This window comes from Scyliorhinus canicula, chromosome 11 (assembly GCF_902713615.1).
Source record: "Scyliorhinus canicula chromosome 11, sScyCan1.1, whole genome shotgun sequence".
Lineage (NCBI taxonomy): Eukaryota > Metazoa > Chordata > Chondrichthyes > Carcharhiniformes > Scyliorhinidae > Scyliorhinus > Scyliorhinus canicula.
Window position 1 is genome coordinate 136,980,569 of NC_052156.1, and position 20,214 is coordinate 137,000,782.

The following is a 20,214-nucleotide window of genomic DNA, read 5'->3' on the forward strand; positions in this document are numbered from 1 at the left end:
GCAGAAAGTAAGGAGGCATGGGATAGTGGGAAATTTGGCCAGTTGGATAACAAACTGGCTAACCGATAGAAGACAGAGAGTTGTGGTGGATGGCAAATATTCAGCCTGGAGCCCAGTTATCAGTGGCGTACCGCAGGGATCAGTTCTGGGTCCTCTGCTGTTTGTGATTTTCATTAACGACTTGGATGAGGGAGTTGAAGGGTGGGTCAGTAAATTTGCAGATGATACGAAGATTGGTGGAGTTGTGGATAGTGAGGAGGGCTGTTGTCGGCTTCAAAGAGACATAGATAGAATGCAGAGCTGGGCTGAGAAGTGGCAGATGGAGTTTAACCCTGACAAGTGTGAGGTTGTCCATTTTGGAAGGACAAATCTGAATGCGGAATACAGGGTTAATGGTAGGGTTCTTGGCAATGTGGAGGAGCAGAGAGATCTTGGGGTCTATGTTCATTGTTCTTTGAAAGTTGCCACTCAAGTGGATAGAGCTGTGAAGAAGGCCTATGGTGTGCTAGCGTTCATTAGCAGAGGGATTGAATTTAAGAGCCGTGAGGTGATGATGCAGCTGTACAAAACCTTGGTCAGGCCACATTTGGAGTACTGTGTGCAGTTCTGGTCACCTCATTTTAGGAAGGATGTGGAAGCTTTGGAAAAGGTGCAGAGGAGATTTACCAGGATGTTGCCTGGAATGGAGAGTAGGTCATACGAGGAAAGATTGAGGGTGCTGGGCCTTTTCTCATTGGAACGGAGAAGGATGAGGGGCGACTTGATAGAGGTTTATAAGATGATCAGGGGAATAGATAGAGTAGATAGTCAGAGACTTTTTCCCCGGGTGGAACACACCATTACAAGGGGACATAAATTTAAGATAAATGGTGGAAGATATAGAGGGGATGTCAGAGGTAGGTTCTTTACCCAGAGAGTAGTGGGGGCATGGAATGCACTGCCTGTGGTAGTAGTTGAGTCGGAAAACTTATGGACCTTCAAACGGCTATTGGATAGGTACTTGGATTAGGGTAGAATAAGGGAGTGTAGGTTAACTTCTTAAGGGCAGCACGGTAGTATTGTGGATAGCACAATTGCTTCACAGCTCCAGGGTCCCAAGTTCGATTTCGACTTGGGTCACTGTCTGTGTGGAGTCTGCACATCCTCCCCGTGACTGCGTGGGTTTCCTCCGGGTACTCCGGTTTCCTCCCACAGTCCAAAGATGTGCAGGTTGGGTGGATTGGCCATGACAAATTGTCCAAAATTCTATGATTAACCTAGGACAAAAGTTCGGCGCAACATCGTGGGCCGAAGGGCCTGTTCTGTGCTGTATTTCTCTATCTAAGCGAGGGATCGAACCTGGGACCCTGGAGCTGTGAAGCAACTGTGCTAACCACTATGCTACTGTGCTGCCCCGGTCATTGCGAGCAATCATCACATGGGAAGGTGTGCATAATTTTACCATGTTTTCATGGCTTAATAATAATAATCGCTTATTGTCACAAGTAGGCTTCAATGAAGTTACTGTGAAAAGCCCCTAGTCGCCACATTCCAGCGCCTGTTCGGGGAGGCCGGTACGGGAATTGAACCTGCGCTGCTGGCAGTGTTCTGCATTACAAGCCAGCTGTTTAGCCCACTGTGCTAAAGCAGCCCCTAATCATCTCTCTTGTTCTCTGGTGGTACGTACAGAGGCACCAAATTGAGTCTAATGATTGTACTGAGCCAATTATAGTGCTGTTCTCCTGTATCTATATATGTTGAGACGTTTTTGTGTTAAGCTGCAGCATTTGTGTGGTTTTGTTGTGTTATTTGTTTAAATGAAAACTTCAACAAAGATACTTTTTTAAAAATCGAAAGTACAAAGAACAATACAGCACATATGTAGTAATTTCAAAATGATTGTTGAGTCTTGTTACGTGTTAATATTTAAAGCTAACTGTACATGGAAATGAAATGAAAATCGCTTATTGTCACAAGTAGGCTTCAAATGAAGTTACTGTGAAAAGGCCTGAGTCACCACATTCCGGCACCTGTTCAGGGAGACTGGTCCGGGAATTGAACCGTGCTGCTGGCCTGCCTTGGTCTGCTTTAGCCCTGTGTTAAACCAGCCCTTAACCCTAACACTAACACTAACCTTAACCCTGGAAGTGAAAAATAAAGTATTTTCGCAGCGTAAGTTTTAGAATTCACAGGCAAGTCACTAATTTGAATTGCAAATATTTTCCATGCTATTTGATATTCTACTTCTGTTAAAACTTTTAAAAAGACAATTTTTGGACTTCCGCTGGCGGCGTGTAGGTGGAAGTCACGTGTTACGTGGCTCCTGCTCGAGGCTCTGATTTTTAGAATTTAATGCCCGGTTCCAGGAGCAGTTTTTTTGATGAACTGGTGCAGGAAGACATAAGGAAGGAGGGGAATGTCGAAGAACCAGAAAAAATTCTCTGGGAAGTGGGTGAGTGAAAGTTTGCCGTCGAGTGAACAGGTCAGCCCGGCTTCAGGAAAGATGGCCGAGACTGGGTCGCTGGGTGGGGCCTCGCCCTTCACAGTAGAAACTTTGACTGAGGTGATGGCTGGGGAGTATGAGCGGCAGGTCGCCTAACACATGGAGGCGATGCGTGAGAAGGTGGCTGCCATGAAGGAGCTGGTGGTGGAGGTGAACACATTGTCTGAGGTACGAGAGCAAAGAGAGAAGTTGAAGGGGGTGGAGGAAGCTTTTTCGCGGCACAGTGACCTATTCACCTCAATGGGTGAGGAGCTGCGGAGGGTGGTAGAGGCCAACAAAGGACTCAGAGCCAAGATGGAGGACCTGGAGAACAGGCAGAGGCAGCAGAATTTGAGAATTGTGGGCTTGCCTGAGGGGGTGGAGGGCCCGAGGCCGACGTTGCGAAGATGCTGGTGGAGTTGTTGGGGGGAGGGGGAAGATCCCTCCCGGTATGAACTGGACAGGGCTCATTGGTCGCTCAAGTCAAAGCCGACGACAATCGAGCCGCCAAGTGCGGCCACAATCTGTTTCACAAATTCCATATCAAGGAGAAGGTCCTGAGTTGGGTGAAACTGAGGTGCAGTGGGAAGGAGCTGGTATTCGTATATACCAGGACTTGACTATGGAGCTGGCAAGAAGGTGGGCAGCCTTTGGTAGGGTAAAGGCGGCACTCTACAGTAATGTTGTGAGGTTCAGTGTGGTTTACCTATAATTCAAGGGAATTCTACTTTGAAACAGTGGAGGCGGTGGATGCATTTGTGAAGGCTGAAGGACTGGGTTTAAAATGAGAGACGGGAATGGGTTTGGTTCTGGATTGAAGGAAGGTGGGGGTGGCGTGGTAGCACAGTGGTTAGCACTGTTGCTGCATCGCTTCAGGGTCCCAGGTTCGATTCCCGGCTTGGGTCACTGTCTGCGCGGAGTCTGCATGTTCTCCCCGTGTCTGCATGGATTTCCTCCAGGTGTTCTGGTTTCCTCCCACCGTCCAAAGATGTGCAGGTTAGGTGGATTGGCCATGTTAAATTGCATAAAAGTGTCCTAAAAGGTTAGGTGGGGTTGCTGGGTTATGGGGATAGGGTGGAGGCATGGTCTTACGTGGGGTGTTCTTTCCAAAGGCCGGTGTAGATTCAATGGGCCGAATGGCCTCCTTGTGCACTGGTTTTCAATGGGTAGGAGAATATTGACCTTCTCGGATTATGCAGGTTTTCTGGGGCGTGCTTTTTTGCACTGGTTTTGTTTGTTTGTCATTGTTTTCAGGGACTTGATCATGGGGGAGGAGGAGGGGGCCTGGGTAGGCGCATCCGCCCTAGCAAGCGAGAGTTGGCTAGTGAAAGGCAGTGTGGTGGGGGAGGGGGCTGAGGCGGTTGGAATCTGGTCGAACAGGTTTCCATGGGCCTGAGCTGTGTGAAAGGTGGGGGGGAAGGGATCGATTCTGGAAGAGGTGTTTCCAAGAGGAAGTGGAGGGGGGGATTCTGGGAGGGGGGAGGGATTCGATGGCAACAAAGGGACGGGTCAGGCCCGAAGGGCAGAGCTCGGGGCTCTGACTTTTAAAAAAATAAATTTTGAGTACCCAATTTTTTTTTCCCAATTAAGGGGCAATTTAACTTGGCCAGCCCACCTAACCTGCACTTCTTTGGGTTATGGGAGTCAAAACCCACGGGGAGAATGTGCAAACTCCACACGGACTGTGACCCAGGGCCGGGAATAAAATTAGTTTTACAAAAAGACAATTTTTTGAACAAAATTTTATATAGACAAATTAATTATTTCTGTTTTCATAGTTAGTATGGTTTTTGTTTGTGATGTTATGTATTTAATAGGGATTGATACTGGAAGCTATTCTGGAGCATGCTAGTATGGCTGGAGAGGAATCAGTGGCTGGATCAGGGACTAGCTCTCACCATCTGTGATTCTGGAGTGGAAGTTTTGACCTTGGGTAGGCCTCAGCTGTGTCTTTTCCTTAAAGACAGATTAGTTTTTTTCCCAAATGATTGTCTGCTTTGTAGCAAATATCTTTCGCACCAGGGAGTGCGAAATCCTGTTGGCGCAGGTTAATCAGAAGAAGTGAAGATTATTTTAGTTACTGTTAATTTAATTGTTTTTAAGCAACAGAAATAATGTCTGTTGACATGACAACACTGTCCACTTGCCACCTGATATGAAACCAGGCAGGTCTGTAATAATGGTACGTGTCTGCTTGCTATGTGAAAAAGAATATTACTCAGTCGCAGTGTGAAGACAAAAACATTTAATCAGAAATCGCAGTTCCCTTTTTTCCGCTTACAAAAAGGGGATGTGATTTTGCAGATCAAATGTATCCAAGCAAATGAATTACTTCAAGGTGTCAAGAGATTGAAACAAACATCTAAATTTTCCACTTTGAGAGGGAAAGGCCATGCAGAGGAATAGTTGGGGCTGGTTTAGCACAGTGGGTTAAATCGCTGGCTTATAATACAGAACGATGCCAGCAGTGCGGGTTCAATTCCAGTACCAGCCTCCCTGAACAGCGTCGGAATGTGGCGACTAGGGGCTTTTCACAGTAACTTCATTGAAGCCTACTTGTGACAAGAAGCGATATTAATTATTATTATTATTATTTTCAAGGGTGGCAGCTTGAATATTGCTCGAGTGATCTTTCTTTACATATTGGCTTCGGCAGCGGTGGCAGAATTTTACTGGCAAGGGGGATGGGGGGGGGGGGGGGGGGGGAGAAAGAGGTGTGGAACAGGTGCCGATGCAGTTTAAATCACCCCCAAGTGAAAGGCTTGTGCTCACAGGACCTGGGCCTGAATTCTCCTGCAGGCAGCGGGAATTGTGATTGGGTGGAGAACAGCATGCAATGAAGTAATCATGGATTTGTGCCTGGCGCTGGTTCCGTCACTGTTCTCTGGTCCCTCGCTGGCGGGGTCATCGACGTTTGCGCCCCATTCAGGTGGGCCCATGCAAAACTGTTTATGCTCCACGATGCTCCGTCCCTCTTAGGCAGACGTCACGTGGGTGTTAATTGGTGCAAGTATTTACATCGGGGCCTGGGCGACAAGGCTGTTGAGGGGGAGCAGGAGGCCAAAAAAGCCTCTCAAAAACCATTGGGCTTGCTGGGGTGGCTGCCTGGGCTGGGGGCAGTAACTGTGAGCGACTTGGTGCCACATCTGTGGACTCGAGGTGTCCCAGTTCAGACTGCCATTGCTGCAGTATGTGCATTTAAGTGTACTCCTTTGGTGGTACTTATAGGCTCCTGGCTGCTGACTGTGTCCTGTAAATGCTCAGACAGCCTCTGGTGATGTGGCAGCCTACCCTGGCTGCCCATCTGGGAACTGTCACACAACCAAGCCTGCGTCGATCATGCTGCCCATCTAACCTAAAACCTTTTACAATTCCTGGGCTCATTTCCCTTTATTCCCATCCTATTCATGTATTGATCAAAACGCTCCTTAAACGTCACTATGATACCTGCTTCCACCACCTCCTCTGGCAGCGAGCTCCAGGAACCCACTACCCTGTGTGTGAAAAACATCCCTTGCACCTTAAACCTCTTGTGCCCTAAAAATTGAGTCTTCCACCCTGGGAAAAAGCTTCTGATTGTCCACGCTGTCTCTGATCCTCATAATTTGCAGGTCGCCCCTCAACCTCCGCCATTCCAGTGAGAACAAACCAAGTTTATTCTACCTCTCCTCATAGCTAATGCTCTTCATTCTGGTAAACCTTTTCTGTACACTCCACCAAGCCTCCACATCCATCTGGTAGTGTGGCGACCAGAATGGAACATTATATTCCAAATGTGGCTTAATTAAGGCTCTATAAGCTGCAAATTGACTTACCAATTTTTATACTGAATGCCCCGTTCAATAAAGGCAAGCACACTGTACGCCTTCTTGACTAATTGCTCCACCTGCATTGCCACTTTCAGTGAACTGTGCAACTGCACACCCAGATTCCTGTGCTTGTCAATACTCTTAAGGGTTCTGTCATTTACTGTATAGTTCCCATCTGTATTTAGACCTTCCAAAATGTATTATCTCACATTTGTCTGGATTAAACTCTATCTGCCATCTCTCCGCCCAAGTCTTTAACCAATCTATATCCTGTTGTATCCTCTGACAGCCCTCATTGCTATCCGCAATTCCACCAACCTTTGTGTCGTCCTCAAACTTATCAGACATGTTACATTTCCTCCAAATCATTTATATATACTATAAACAACAAAGGTCCCACCACCTGTGGATTTGTTTATTGTCACTTGTACCGAGGTACAGTGAAAAGTATTTTTCTGCATGCAGCTCAAACAGATCATTTAGTACATGAAAAGAAAATATGTAATAGAGCAACACAAGGTACACAATGTAAATACATAGACACCAGCATCGGGTGAAGCATACAGGAGTGTACCAGTCCATAAGAGGGTCGTTTAGGAGTCTGGTAACAGCTGGGAAGAAGCTGTTTTTGACCTGTTCGTATGTGTTCTCAAGACTTTTGTAACTCCTGCCCGATGGAAGAAGTTGGAAGAGTGAGTAAGCCGGGAGGGAGGGAACTTTGATTATACTGCTCGCTTTCCCAAGGCAGCGGGAGGTGTAGATAGAGTCAATGGATGGGAGGCGGGTTCATGTGATGGACTGGGCTGTGTTCACGACTCTGAGAATTTTCTTGCGGTCTTGGGCCAAGCAGTTGCCATACCAGGCTGTGGTGCAGCCAGATAGAATGCTTTCTATGGTGCATCCATAGAAAGTTGGTAAGAGTCAATGTGGACATGTTGAATTTCCTTAGTTTCCTGAGGAGGTATAGGTGCTGTTGTGCTTTCTTGGTCGTGGTGTCGACGTGGGTGGACCAGGACAGATTTTTGGTGATGTGCCCACCTAGGAATTTGAAGCTATCAACCATCTCCACCTCGGCCCCATTGATGCTGACAGGTGTGTGTACAGTACTTTGCTTTCTGAAGTCAATGACCAGCTCTTTAGTTTTGCTGGCATCGAGGGAGAGATTGTTGTTGTTACGCCATTCCACTAGGTTCTCTATCTCGCTCCTGTATTCTGACTCGTTGTTGTTCGAGATCCAACCCCTAATGGTCGTGTCATCAGCAAACTTGTAGATGGAGTTGCAGCCAAATTTTGCCACTCAGTCATGTGTGTATAGGGAGTATAGTAGTGGGGCCTTGATATTGAAGACTATCGTGGAGGAGGTGTTGATTGTGGTCTATGGGTCAGAAAGTTGAGGATCCAGTTACAGAGTGCTAGGTTTTGGAGCTTTGATTTGAGCTTGGCTGGGATTATGGTGTTCAAGGCGGAGCTGTAGTCACTAAAGGGAACACCACTAGTCACAGCCTTTCATTCAGAAAAGCGCCCTTCGACTGCTACCTCTGTCTTCTATGTCTGAACCATTTCTGTATCCATCTTGCCAGCTGACTTCTGACCCCATGTGACTGCACCTTCTGTACCAGCCTGCCATGAGGGACCTTGTCAAAGGCCTTACTGAAGTCCATTTAGACAACATCCACTGCCCTACCTTCATGAATCATATTCGTCACTTCCTTGAAAAAACTCAACCAAGTTAGTGAGACACGACCTCCCCTTCACAAAACCATGCTGCCTCTCACTAATATGTCCACTTGCTTCCAAGTGGCAGTAAAGCCTGTCTCGAAGAATCCTCTCCAATAATTTCCCTGCCACTGATCTGTATTTTTCCTAGGTTATCCTTGCTACCCTTCTTAAACAAAGAAACAACATTAGCTATTCTCCAGTCCTCTGTAGCCAGTGAGGACACAAAGATGTCTGTCAAGGCTCCAGCTATTTCCTCCCTTGCCTCCCTCAGTATTTTGGGGTAGATCCCATTAAGTCCTGGAGACTTGTCTACCGTAATGTTTTTCAAGACGCCCAACACCACCTCCTTTTTGACCCATTTACACAACTTTCCCCAGACTTGCCATCCACCAAATCCTTCTCTTTGGTGAATACTAATGCAAAGTACTCATTTAGTACCTCGTCCATTTCATCTGGCTCCTCAACCCTCTCCCTGGCTACCCTCTTGCTCTTTATATACGTACAAAAAGCCTTGGGGATATTCCTTAATCCTGTTTGCCAATGACCCCAGCAGTATCAACAAGGGGATAGCTGTGTCAAAGCTCAATCAAGGTCCATCAGGTGTTGGCATTCCTCAGAAGTACTGCCCCACTGCAGAGGAAGCAGGATTAGCAGAGCTCACCCCAAACAAATGACAGCTGCACTGTGGCCTTGGGACCTTCCATTGTACTCTGCCCCTCTCAGGCAGAGGTTTGATCAGTGACCCGCACCCCTCAGGATCATGAGCGGTCTCCTCCTGGTGAGGCTGGCAGCACTGGCTGCCTCTGACATCCTCCTCCCAGGCACCGTTCAGGAGGGTGGCTAGAGTCTTTGGCCCACCCTGGGGAAGAGGGTGTCCCTCCTCTCCTCAGTGGCATTGAGCAGTGAGTCCAACTCCTATAATCGAGGAGGAAGGTCTTTTCTGACCCATCTTTGTGGCTACAATGTGCGTGTGGCGAGTAGAGAGCTTAAAAGCTGCTCCAGCAGTCAGGCTCTTTAGTGCTAATTCCAGCCCCAGTGGTTACAATTCATACCGGCAGAGCGCTGGTCTGTTTCCGTGTCCTAAATCGCCGATGAATAGCACCCCCATTGGGAACATGAAGCGCATGCTATTCAGTCCTGGCGGGAACACTTAAAGTCTCCCAAACGGAGAATTCATAGTAGGTCATTGCTGATATCCGCAGCATCTTTTGCAACGGGATCTCCTTCTCAGTGGGACAGGTGGGCACGCATGACAATGGCCGTCAAGGTCAACACAGCCCTGAATTTCTTTGCCTCCATCTTCTTCCAGAGATCTGCGGATGACATCTGAAGGATTTCACAATCCACTGCCCACAGTGCATCGCCCACGTTCCCGATGCCACATCTGTCCCTTATATCCACTTTGTTACTGATGAGGCCAGTCAGAACAATGGACTCTCACTTTTGCTGAATGACTGAATTCCCTCCGATAGAGGGAAGTCATTGACTGTGCACAAGTGGCGTCCTCTGAAACCAGCGGATTTGTCTATCAAAAGTGATTCCGCTCCATCAATGTTCGCTGGAATGTAACCGCCAGAAGACAAATCATGCTTTCATTGCAAGATATCCTGGAAGCTGCGATGATCCCTTCATCCTACACCAGTCGTATCTCCCACAGATCTTCACACCACGTGCAGTTGGCAGGAGGCTCCATTAAGGCAAGGGCAACCCATGATCCCCATCACTGAAGCAGGGCTAGGCTGTAACCGGACGACACGTGTGCAAAGGTTCTCATTGAGCAAGCAGCTGGGTTGCTGAAAATTTGGGACACCTTTCAAGAAGGCTGCCCAGAAAGATATCCTCCTGTATCTGATACAACTTCTATAATTTTAGAAATTACCCAGAGCTCGTCACAATCCTGGTTACTAGTTCTTGCAGTGAAAAAAAAACACCACTTTTTAACAAACCGTTGAAGAGTTCAAAGAAATATTATTTAATCTACTCTGCTTCAGTGAATACACTGCTATTGTTTCTATAGCTTCATCATAACAATTTTCCATCATCCAAGCCATTATCCATTTGAATCTACATTGTGTTATTTCCCTGTGATGCTCATTCATTCTCTGAAATGAGATGCTCAAGAATACACACAATACTCCAACTGTAGTACATCATCATCCCCCTGCTTCTGGATTCAGTGTCCTATATATATATATATATATAATATAAAACCAATATTCCCCTTTATTGTTATTTTGGCTCATCCCAATTTTGAAAGAACTGTGTTTTTCTCCCCATAGATATCTCTCGGTTTTCCACTTAGTTGAAAATTTTACAGGCCTGAATTTTTATCCTCGAAGTGGGTAGCAGGATACGAGAATATTTCCAGCTTGGCGCACCCATGTCGGATGAAAGTACCTGCAAGGACGGGATTTTCATTTTGGGGAATGGATGTGGGCTGGCGTTGGGCCAACTCACTGAGAATAAGTTTGGAGGCAGCCACGGGGGCTGTTGGGTGCCAAGACAGGCTGTTTAAAAGGCCCACTTTGGTGTTGTGGGACATTGTCCCCGTTAAAATAAGAACAAAAGGCCCTCTAGCCCTCGCTCCATGTCCATTCATCCACTACACACTGTATAGAAGTAATGGACCTTATTATCACAGTAGGATATGTAAATAAAATACTTTAGAAAAGAGCATTCACTAATAATTTTCCAGAAAAAAAACAATTATTTTTACTATAGGGCAATGTAGGTGTCAATAATCGATATCCTTTACAGTTTCAATAGATGAAACAGCAAGCACATGAAACCTCAACCTTGTATAATCAACATTGTGAAATTGATAGCAGAGTTCAGAGATCCAGTGCTGTCAATAAAGCAATGTTTTCTCTGCGGCACAGGTGTTTCAACAAGCTAACGGACTTCTAGGCTTTCAGCTAACCCTCATTATTTATTTTTCAGAGTATAGCTTGGCATGGGATGTGGCACAAGAAAAACCATTTGAACTGATCTTACAGTCAGCCCATTCATGTAGAATATAGTCTGTGATACCTCGGAGGGGCCATAAGCAAAAGCTCATTGAAAACCTGGCCGGCTTCATGAAAATTGCTGAGGACTTTAACATGGGTAGCCTCGCAATGGAGCCAACCAGATTGGGAGGGGAGGGTGCAGATCTTGACCAGAACCAGTCCATACAGGGCAGCATTGTAGCATTGTGGATAGCACAATTGCTTCACAGCTCCAAGGTCCCAGGTTCGATTCCCGGCTTGGGTCACTGTCTGTGTGGAGTCTGCACGTTCTCCCCGTATCTGCATGGGTTTCCTCCGGGTGCTCCGGTTTCCTCCCACAGTCCAAAGATGTGCAGGTTAAGTGGATTGGCCATGACAAATTGCCCTTAATGTTGGGCAGGGTTCCTGGGTAAGGGGATAGGGTGGAGGTGTGGATTTGGGTAGGGTGCTCTTTCCAAGAGCCGGTGCAGGCTCGATGGGCCGAATGGCCTCCTCCTGCACTGTAAATTATATATGATTCTTATATACCCCTCCAAAGATCCTGTTGAAAATTGGTAACCCCAGGAATGGGGTGGGGATCCCTTGTTCTTTATCCCCCCCCCCCTCCCTCCCTCCCCTCCCTCCCCTCCCTCCCTCCCCTCCCTCCCCTCCCTCCCTCCCCTCCCTCCCTCCCCCCCTCCCCTCCCCTCCCTCCCTCCCCCCCTCCCCTCCCCTCCCCTCCCCCCTCCCCTCCCCTCCCCTCCCTCCCTCCCCCCCTCCCCTCCCCTCCCCTCCCCCCCTCCCCTCCCTCCCCTCCCCTCCCTCCCCCTCCCTCCCTCCCCTCCCTCCCTCCACCCTCCCCAAATTCACATTTATTTATCTAGAACTAGGTATATCACACAACTGCCCTTAGTTATCTGGTTCTTCCTCACAGGTTCCCATGTTCAATTTCTCAACAATCTTTTTTCTTCATATTACTGTCACTACCTCACTTTCTTTAATGTGGAAAATAATTGAAATTAATTGAAACAGTTAATACAGCAATACTATTAATAAAGTTGTAAGATCTTTGATCAAGTTTGTCAATATAATTAACGACTTAACCTAAAAAAGCTTCACCATGAATTACAATGGAGCTTGCATTGGAGTTAGGAAAATCATTTACTATGACATGACTCCAATGTGTGAACATTTGCATAATGTGCCATTTGCAAATGATATATAACTGGCCTCCCGGCACACACGCTGCAAGCAGTTCAGAGGGCAAATGACTGGCTTTGAGACTTCTTGCAATTTAAAATAAGAGATTGTTTAATCTAATTTCTATAGCTTAAATATTGCCTCCTTTTTTTCTTGCAAGTCTGCACTGAGAACAGTTTTCTGAATTTTCTACCAAGAAAATTCATGAAACCGAACTTCTAATTTTGAAAAAGAAAAATTGGTAAATAGGCAACTTTAAGCAAGTGTGATGAGATTATATGCGTAATGTAACTTGAAGACTTTAAAAAAATTAAATCAGCAATCTCACTCCTGATCAGTCCTATAGGGGTGGTAAAGGACACACGTTGCAGTGAAACAATTTCATGATAAATTTACCACACCAAGGGGAAACAGCATCATTGACGAGTATGAAACAAAAGAATTCCAAGGCCAAATAAAGTAACAGTAAGGAGTCAAAACAAAAGAAAATTCATTTGTGGGATGTGGGTGTTGCGGTCTCAGCCACTATTTATTGCCCTTGAGAATGAGAACTTTCCTGCTGAAAGTATGATGGATCAGAACCTGTACCTGTACTGGTGCTGATCCCACAAAGCCTCTGGCCTCAGTTTAATTATAGAGAGGATGAGATCCAATACTTTCCTTGTAAACACCTGTCACTGTAGGCTTGCCTGGTTGGGGTGGGAAATAATGGCTAGAATTTTGTCTGCCAAAGGGGAGATGATGGGGTTGAGTCCAGGTTAAAACGGGCAGTAAAGCCAAAAAGGCGGCGTTAGATTGGGAACTCAACATGATTTTGCCCACTTCCAGCTTTACCCCACGCGGGTTTGCATGTGTGAGAGAAACCCCTGTGTAATTGTTGGGTAAGTAAATTAACTCCTGTTAAATGCAGACTCCTGGCTTTGAGAGTCAACACGGGTTTCTCGAGCTGCAAGGCGGCACGGTGGTTAGCACTGCTAATTCATGGCGCCGAGGACTTGGGTTCAATCCCGGCCCCGGGAATGTTTGCACATTCTCCTGGTGTCTGCGTGGACTTCGCCCCCCACAACTCCACGATAAGCAGGTAGGTGGTGCACTGGCCATGCTAAATTGCCCCTTAGTTGAAAAAAAAACCAATTGGGCACTTTAAAATTAAAAAAAAGTTTCTCAAACTGTGTGGAACTCACCAAGGTTAATTAGGCGAGGAACAGCAGGGAGTGCTTGATCAGTCAACAGACAGGCTGGGAAGCGTTCAAAGAATAAAACTGAATAACTGCAAACCTACCGAGTAGAGATGTTGGTGCTCACTGCACTTCTCGCTCTCTCTTTCAGTAGGCATACCTGTGCAAGAATCAGGAGCTGGAACCCTGGCTGATTCACCCTACCTTAGCTCAGGATCCTGCGATTAATTATAATGACCTAACTGCGACTCTCAACAAGGTCAAGTGGCTGTTTACAAATAGCAAAGCTGTAAAGCTGAGTGATGGACATTTCACTTTGAAGCCATGAAGACAACCACAAAACACTTTTTATCTGTTTTTTTTTTAAATCCATAAAGTTGCTGCATTTCAATTGACAGAAAAAGAGCTTTGCAAGGCACGATGCATTTCCTTGTCCATGTTGGCAAAGGGTAGAAAACATTGCCTGCCTTGTGCACATTTTGGTTTTAAAAAAAAAAAAATGTGAAAACACACACATTTAGTTTTTAGTTTAAAATGTTTCAATTTAATTTGGCTGCATATTTCATTTGGAGGTGTGGAGGGTTAAGTTGTCATTCCCAAATAAATTACCTCGTTTAAAAAAAAAACTTACAAATCATTAAATTTCTCCAACGACATATCTGGTGTGAAAACATCCAAGAGCCCAATAACCTGGAGAGAAAACAGAAGATTTTTGTAGTCAATTTATCATTCATATAGATTATTATCCAGTATATCTGAAAGGAATAGGAAAAAGACCGATCATGTGATGAGTATTTCTTCCGTTTACAAAAATTGGGCATTTATTCCTGAACGACTTTCATTTTTAGTAAGGTTAAAAGAGTTCTACCTTTACAAAAAAGCATCTGTAAACCAAATAACAAGTGTTTGCCAAACATGTAAAACTGTAACACAATGCAATCAGAAATGCAACCTATGGTTGAAATGTATTACTCTCATATAACGGAATGTAAATAAACATATTTGCGCAAGAGCTGCAAAACTTCAAACAAGGGCAGCACGATAGCATAGTGTTTAGCACTGTTGCTTCACAGCTCCAGGATCCCAGGTTCAATTCCCAGCTTGGGTCACTGTCTGTGCGTAGTCTACACATTCTCCCAGTGACTGCGTGGGTTTCCTTCCACAGTCCAAATGTGCAAGTTAGGTGGATTGGAAAAGCTAAATTGCCCTTAGTGTCCAAAAAGGTTAGGTGGGGTTATTGGGTTACGGGGATAGGGTGGAGGTGTGGGCTTGGGTAAGGGTGCTCTTTCCAAGGGCCAGTACAGACTCGTTGGGCCTAATGGCCTCCTTCTGCACTGTAGATTCTATGAGGAGGTATTGTGGCACAATGGTAACAGCCCTAACTCTGGACCAGAAGCTCCAGAGGTTCAAGCCCAACACCAGGACTACTGAAGGAGCTTTCATGACATGGTTCAAATGGTTGATATTCAGCCTGGGAACCTTCCTCCACTTCCCCATTATTCCCCAAAGGGAAAAACAGTGTCTGTGTGTGACGACACCATTAAAATGTAACTTATCTGGCTACAAATGACACAGGATTCTTTCTGTGTTCTCCTTCCCCTACACAAAAATAGTTTGCAGCACACCTCTTTTATGGACAAGGAGGTAGAAATTCCTCTTGGGAAGTTGTGCAAAATGGACTATAGGAAATCTGCAGATCATTTTACAAGTCTGCCCAATTTTCTTTTTTGTGACTTATTTTATGCAAAAGATATTGCTGCTGCTACTTGTAGCTACTCCGACCAAGAAATCTGCTATCCTGGTATGTCATGCTCGTTTGTCTTGCACCATTCTCACACATCCACTCTAGCTCATCTGCAGCCACTCTGGGACATCCATCATCCAGCTACACCCATGTCGACCCCTCTTTCTGCTGACCCTCCACTTTACCCTCTCGTAGAGATCTCTGTATCATTTTCAGCTCTGATAAAAAGGTTGAAATACTGACAATTTATTTTCTCAATGTCTGTTTAAAAAAAAAAAAAAAAATTTCATTTCGTTCTTGCAATTTCGAGAACCTCTTCATTTGTCTTTTGGCCTGTGTATGGAATTTTAAATATAAATCTCAGCATCCACATTTCAAAGGCCTCTGTTATCTTCCACAGATCTTTATTTATTGTCCAGATTTCTGAGGCACATAGGAAAGTGGTAGAATGTTTTTTCCTTGTTACAAACTTGAATTTTCTTGTTGTTAATACAGCCTTCCTTCACCTCTATAAAATTACTTTTGGTTATCTCTATCTTTCGTCTGTTTTCAGCATCGCATCTACCATTTTGTTGTCATTTGTCCTACTTAGACAATAATCCATTTCAATCTTCACTCTAGTTTCTTCAAATATTTTTCTTCTAACTGCAGTTGCCGTTGTCTTTTTCTCAACTTCTAGATTTTACTTCATCTACAATATTTTGTGGGGCCAGTTCTGACTCTGCAAATAGCACCGTGACATCTGTGTACCGCAAGTTGTTGAAGTGGAGGGAAAATGGGCTGCCAAATCACCTGCGCAACTGTGTAAACCAACTTTATATGCCCAACGGTGTCTGAATCATAGAATCCCTACAGTGCAGAAGGAGGCCATTCGGACCATGGAGTCTGCACCCATCCTTCGAAAGACCACCCTACCTAGGCCCAATTCCCCGCCCTATTCATGCAACCCCACCCGAAGGGGCAATTTGGCATGGCCAAACCACCTAACCTGCACATCTTTGTATTGTGAGAGGAAACCGGAACACCCAGAGGAAACCCACGCAGACACGGGGAGAAAGTGCAAACAACACACAGACAGTCTCCCAAGGTCAGAATCGAACCCGGGTCCCTGGCGCTGTGAGTCAGCAGTGCTAACCATTGTGCCACCGTGCTGCCCCAGTAGAACAGTAGCTTCTGAAGTAGAACAATTAATTTAATGCACAATAATGGAGGGAAAAATTCATGCTTTTATCATGGCACATATCTGAAGCAATGTTGTGTAACAGATTTTGGAGACTGAATTTTCAGTCATATCAGACATTCAAAACTTAATATAATTGCATCAGGGCCCTGGAATTTTATATTGGGATACCCATGCTCAAATCTTAAATACACTTCACTGGAATTCTGTCCGTTCTACCTTGGCAGATGGTTTGGCACAGGGCTAAATTGCTGGCTTTGAAAGCAGATCAAGGCAGGCCAGCAGCACGTTTCAATTCCCATATCAGCCTCCCCGAACAGGCGCTGGAATGTGGCGACTAAGGCCTTTCCACAGTAACTTGATTTGAAGCCTACTTGTGACAATAAGCGATTTTCATTTCATTTTTCATTTAATTTCAGATGCTTAAACTGGTTTAAAATAAATGGATTACTATTTCACTAAAACAATAGCGGACGGGATTTCAAATATCATCAGCATTTTACAGCCGAATTTCAGAGGCTGGTGTTTCGTTCTTGTACAGAGACAATTACTGAGTCGGCGCACTGAAGAACATCTAGATCAAGACTAGTTTATTTTATTATAGTATAATAAGCTGTGGGTAGGCAACTAATGCTATAGATCTGGAACTAATGCAAACACGACTGGCCACGATGGTTTCTCCTCCAGACTCCCCCCAGGCTACAGTGTCACGTGCTACTACTTGCCTGCCACCTACTGGTCGGAGGCTATACACAGTTGCACATGTACTTGTTAATGCATATCACTACGGCTGGTTGTCGTTGGAGTTGAGGGAGCAGATGGAGGGTCTCTTGGAGAATATGAGCTCAGTAAACACATGAGGGAGGAATGGGAGAGAAAGATCACAGGTTCAGGGCTAACAAGAGAACCGGAAGCCAGAGGGATGGTGATGGGTTGTGATCCACCGCAACTCTCAGTACCGCATGTTTTATTTAATTTTTTCACAGGATGTGGGTGTCACAGGCCAGGCCAGCATTTATTGCTCATCCCTAATTGCCCTTGAGAAGGTGGTGGTGTTCTGTCTTCATTAACCCACTTTAGTCTATGTGGTGTAAGTACATCCACAGTGCTGCATGGAAGAGAGTTTGAGGATTTCTCATGAAGGAACGGTGATAGCGTTCCAAGCCAGGATGGTGTGCTATGTATCTGTGCCCACCACAATGTTTCTCGTCAACTTGGTCATTCCACTCCTCCTTGTATTGATCCAGCCAGCATTTGTGCAGCAATGTTTTCTGCACCTACCATTCACACGGGGTCGCCTCTGGACTTCCTCAGGAACCAACCTTTCCTCTCCTCCTCACCGTAATCTTTGTGCAACCCCAAAGTTCTATCACCTGTGCTATTAGGTCAGCTTCTCGAAGTATTCTGACAATACCCAGCTTTAACCATTGACTCTGCAATGCTGATATTAAATGAATTCCTTCAACTGAATTTGGGAATACTGAAACTACCTTCACAGAACCCTGCCCAATATTTTTCTCCCTTGCCACTGACTTCCTGCTCCCCCCCACTGCATGGTTGTTCACCTAGGCTGAACCAGACGGAGCATAATCTCAGAGTTCTGTTTTGACCGACAGCTGAGGTTCAAACCCATATTCTAACTGACATCAACACTGCTTACTTCCAGCTTCACAACCTTATCTTTCTCCACCCCTACCTTACCTACCGCTGTTGAAAGCCTGAAAGTTCTTGGCCTTATACGATATCTTTCACAATCTTCGGATGTCTTACCTCCAAGTCCTTTGAAGTGTCCGCATTTTGTAACATAGGGAAATGCAGCAGCAAATTTGCGCACAGCAAGCTTCCACAAATAACAAAGAAGCTGAGCATTTAATTGGTTTTAGTGATGTTGTTTGAAATCAATACTGGCCAGAACACCTGCTCTTTATGAAAATGGTGCTATGGGATCACATACATCTGCCCATGGGACAGCAGGTGGATATTTAATGCCACACCTAAAAGAGGACACCTCCATAGATGCAGTATCACTAAGTATTGCACTGAAGTGCTAGCCTATAATTTTGTGCTCCTGTTTCGGAGCACCTGTTGTCAGTTCCATGAACACCTAGCTTGTCCAGAACTCAGCCACCTAAATCCTGACTTACTCACAATTCACCCCCAATCTTGTTCACCTGAATTAATATGTCCCCGATATATCACCTTTTAAATCTTCAAGCTTATCTGTAAATTGTTTAGCCTTCCTAACCTCTACTATTCCCTCCAGCCTGTGCTCCCTGCTACTCTGATGCCAGCCTTATGTGTATCCTTTCCTCTCTCTGGTGCATTGTTCATGATAGATTTGTCAGCCCTCTCAGCCCTAACCTCTCAAAAATCCTCCCAGTTCCTACAATCCCTACCTACAATAGCTATACAAAATGTTAATGATCAAAGTCACAAATCACATACCTTGTGAATGTGACACTGGTATACTACCCTTCCTCATCCTTCTCAATCAGTCTGAAGCTGTTTACGTGGGTGGCGGTTGACTACACTGTCCTTTTCCAATCCCTCTCTACTCTTGTACAGCCGGATGAAAAACCACTTACCTATTTCCACTCTTATCTACATTCCCAACCAGAGAATCCTTGCAATGGCTCACTTCTTGCATCCACAACTTACCTCTGGTGTCCCCAAGGATTTATTAGTGCCCCCCTACTTCTCATCTATATGTTGCCCCTGGGTGGCATCATCTAAAAATATGTCCGTTTCCACATGAACACTTAACAACGAGTAGCTCCACTTCAACCCCTCCATGGTCATAATTTATCACATTGTTCAACATTCATTATTGGGTGAGCAGAAATTTCCTCCAACTACATATATGGAAGGCCGAAGCCGTTGTTCTTGTTCTTCACCATAAATTCCATTCCCTATCCATGGACTCCATAGCTCTCCCTGATAACTGCGGAGGCTGAGCCACATTGTTCACAACCTTGGTGCTCCAAGACGAGCTTCCGACCACATATCCCCCCATGCCAATTTTCACCTTTGTAAAAGAGGAAAACTTGCACCTATGTAATACCTTTCATGACTACAGGATTTCCCAAAGGGCTTTACAGCCAATGAGATAAGCCTCAGCTCATCTGCTGCTGAAATCATCATCCATGCCTCTGTTACCTTCAAAAGTAACTAATCCAGCACACTCCTGACTGAACGACCCAACCATAAATTGGAAGTCATCCAGAACTCTACTGCCAATCCTAATTTGCTCATCACCCCTGTGCTTGCTGATGTACACTGGCTTCCAGTTGAGCAACACATTGATTTTAAAAACTCATCCTTGTTTTCAAATTTCTCTATGGCCTTGCCCCTCCCTGGTTTTAACTGTCTCTAACCTGACAACCCTCCAATAATGTCCTCCTTTCATGTCCTCCATTTTAATGACTCCACAATTGGTGGTTATTCTTTCAGCTGCCGGGGTCCTAAGCTCTGGAATTCCCTACTTAAGCCTTTCCGAGATCTTTCAGCCTCTATTTCTTCCTTTAAGATGCTCATTAGTACCTATTGACTGTGCTTTTGGTCATCTGCCCTACCATCTCCTTTTGTGGTTAAGAATTAAATTCCTGTGAAGCATTTTGTGACATTTTAAACACAAGTTACTCTTGTTTCTCAATCAAACCTTCAGTCACTTTTCCCTAACATCCTGTTCCCCAAACAATGGGTCATCATGCTTTCCTTTATCTCTCCAAGAAATGCTTTGGGATGTTATTGCTGTACAACTTTCAAGCAGTTGAAGTAAGTGCCAATTGTTGAACTATGTTTCAATGAATAATTAATACTAGCTTGATCAAAGGAATGAACATATATAATGGCATGCATAGGTTACAAAGCTTTACCTTCAGAAATACACAGTGGGTCAGTTAAATAGAGTTTTAAGATTCTAATATCACAACACACTAAAGTCTACTTTACACTTGT

The 20,214-nt window shown here is 45.2% G+C and overlaps 1 protein-coding gene and 1 long non-coding RNA gene across 2 annotated transcripts in view; one reads left to right on the top strand and one right to left on the bottom strand.

The window, feature by feature from the left end:
• Positions 1-20,214, bottom strand: part of LOC119973410 (mitogen-activated protein kinase 12-like) — a 75,694-nt gene that overhangs the window by 51,377 nt on the left and 4,103 nt on the right. Inside the window, exon 3 of the mRNA XM_038811470.1 lies at positions 13,965-14,023. Coding sequence (XP_038667398.1) covers positions 13,965-14,023 — 59 coding nt within the window. The remainder of the gene's footprint in view (positions 1-13,964; positions 14,024-20,214) is intronic.
• LOC119973411 overlaps positions 1-20,214 on the top strand; it is a 97,433-nt gene that overhangs the window by 6,207 nt on the left and 71,012 nt on the right. The window lies entirely within an intron of this gene.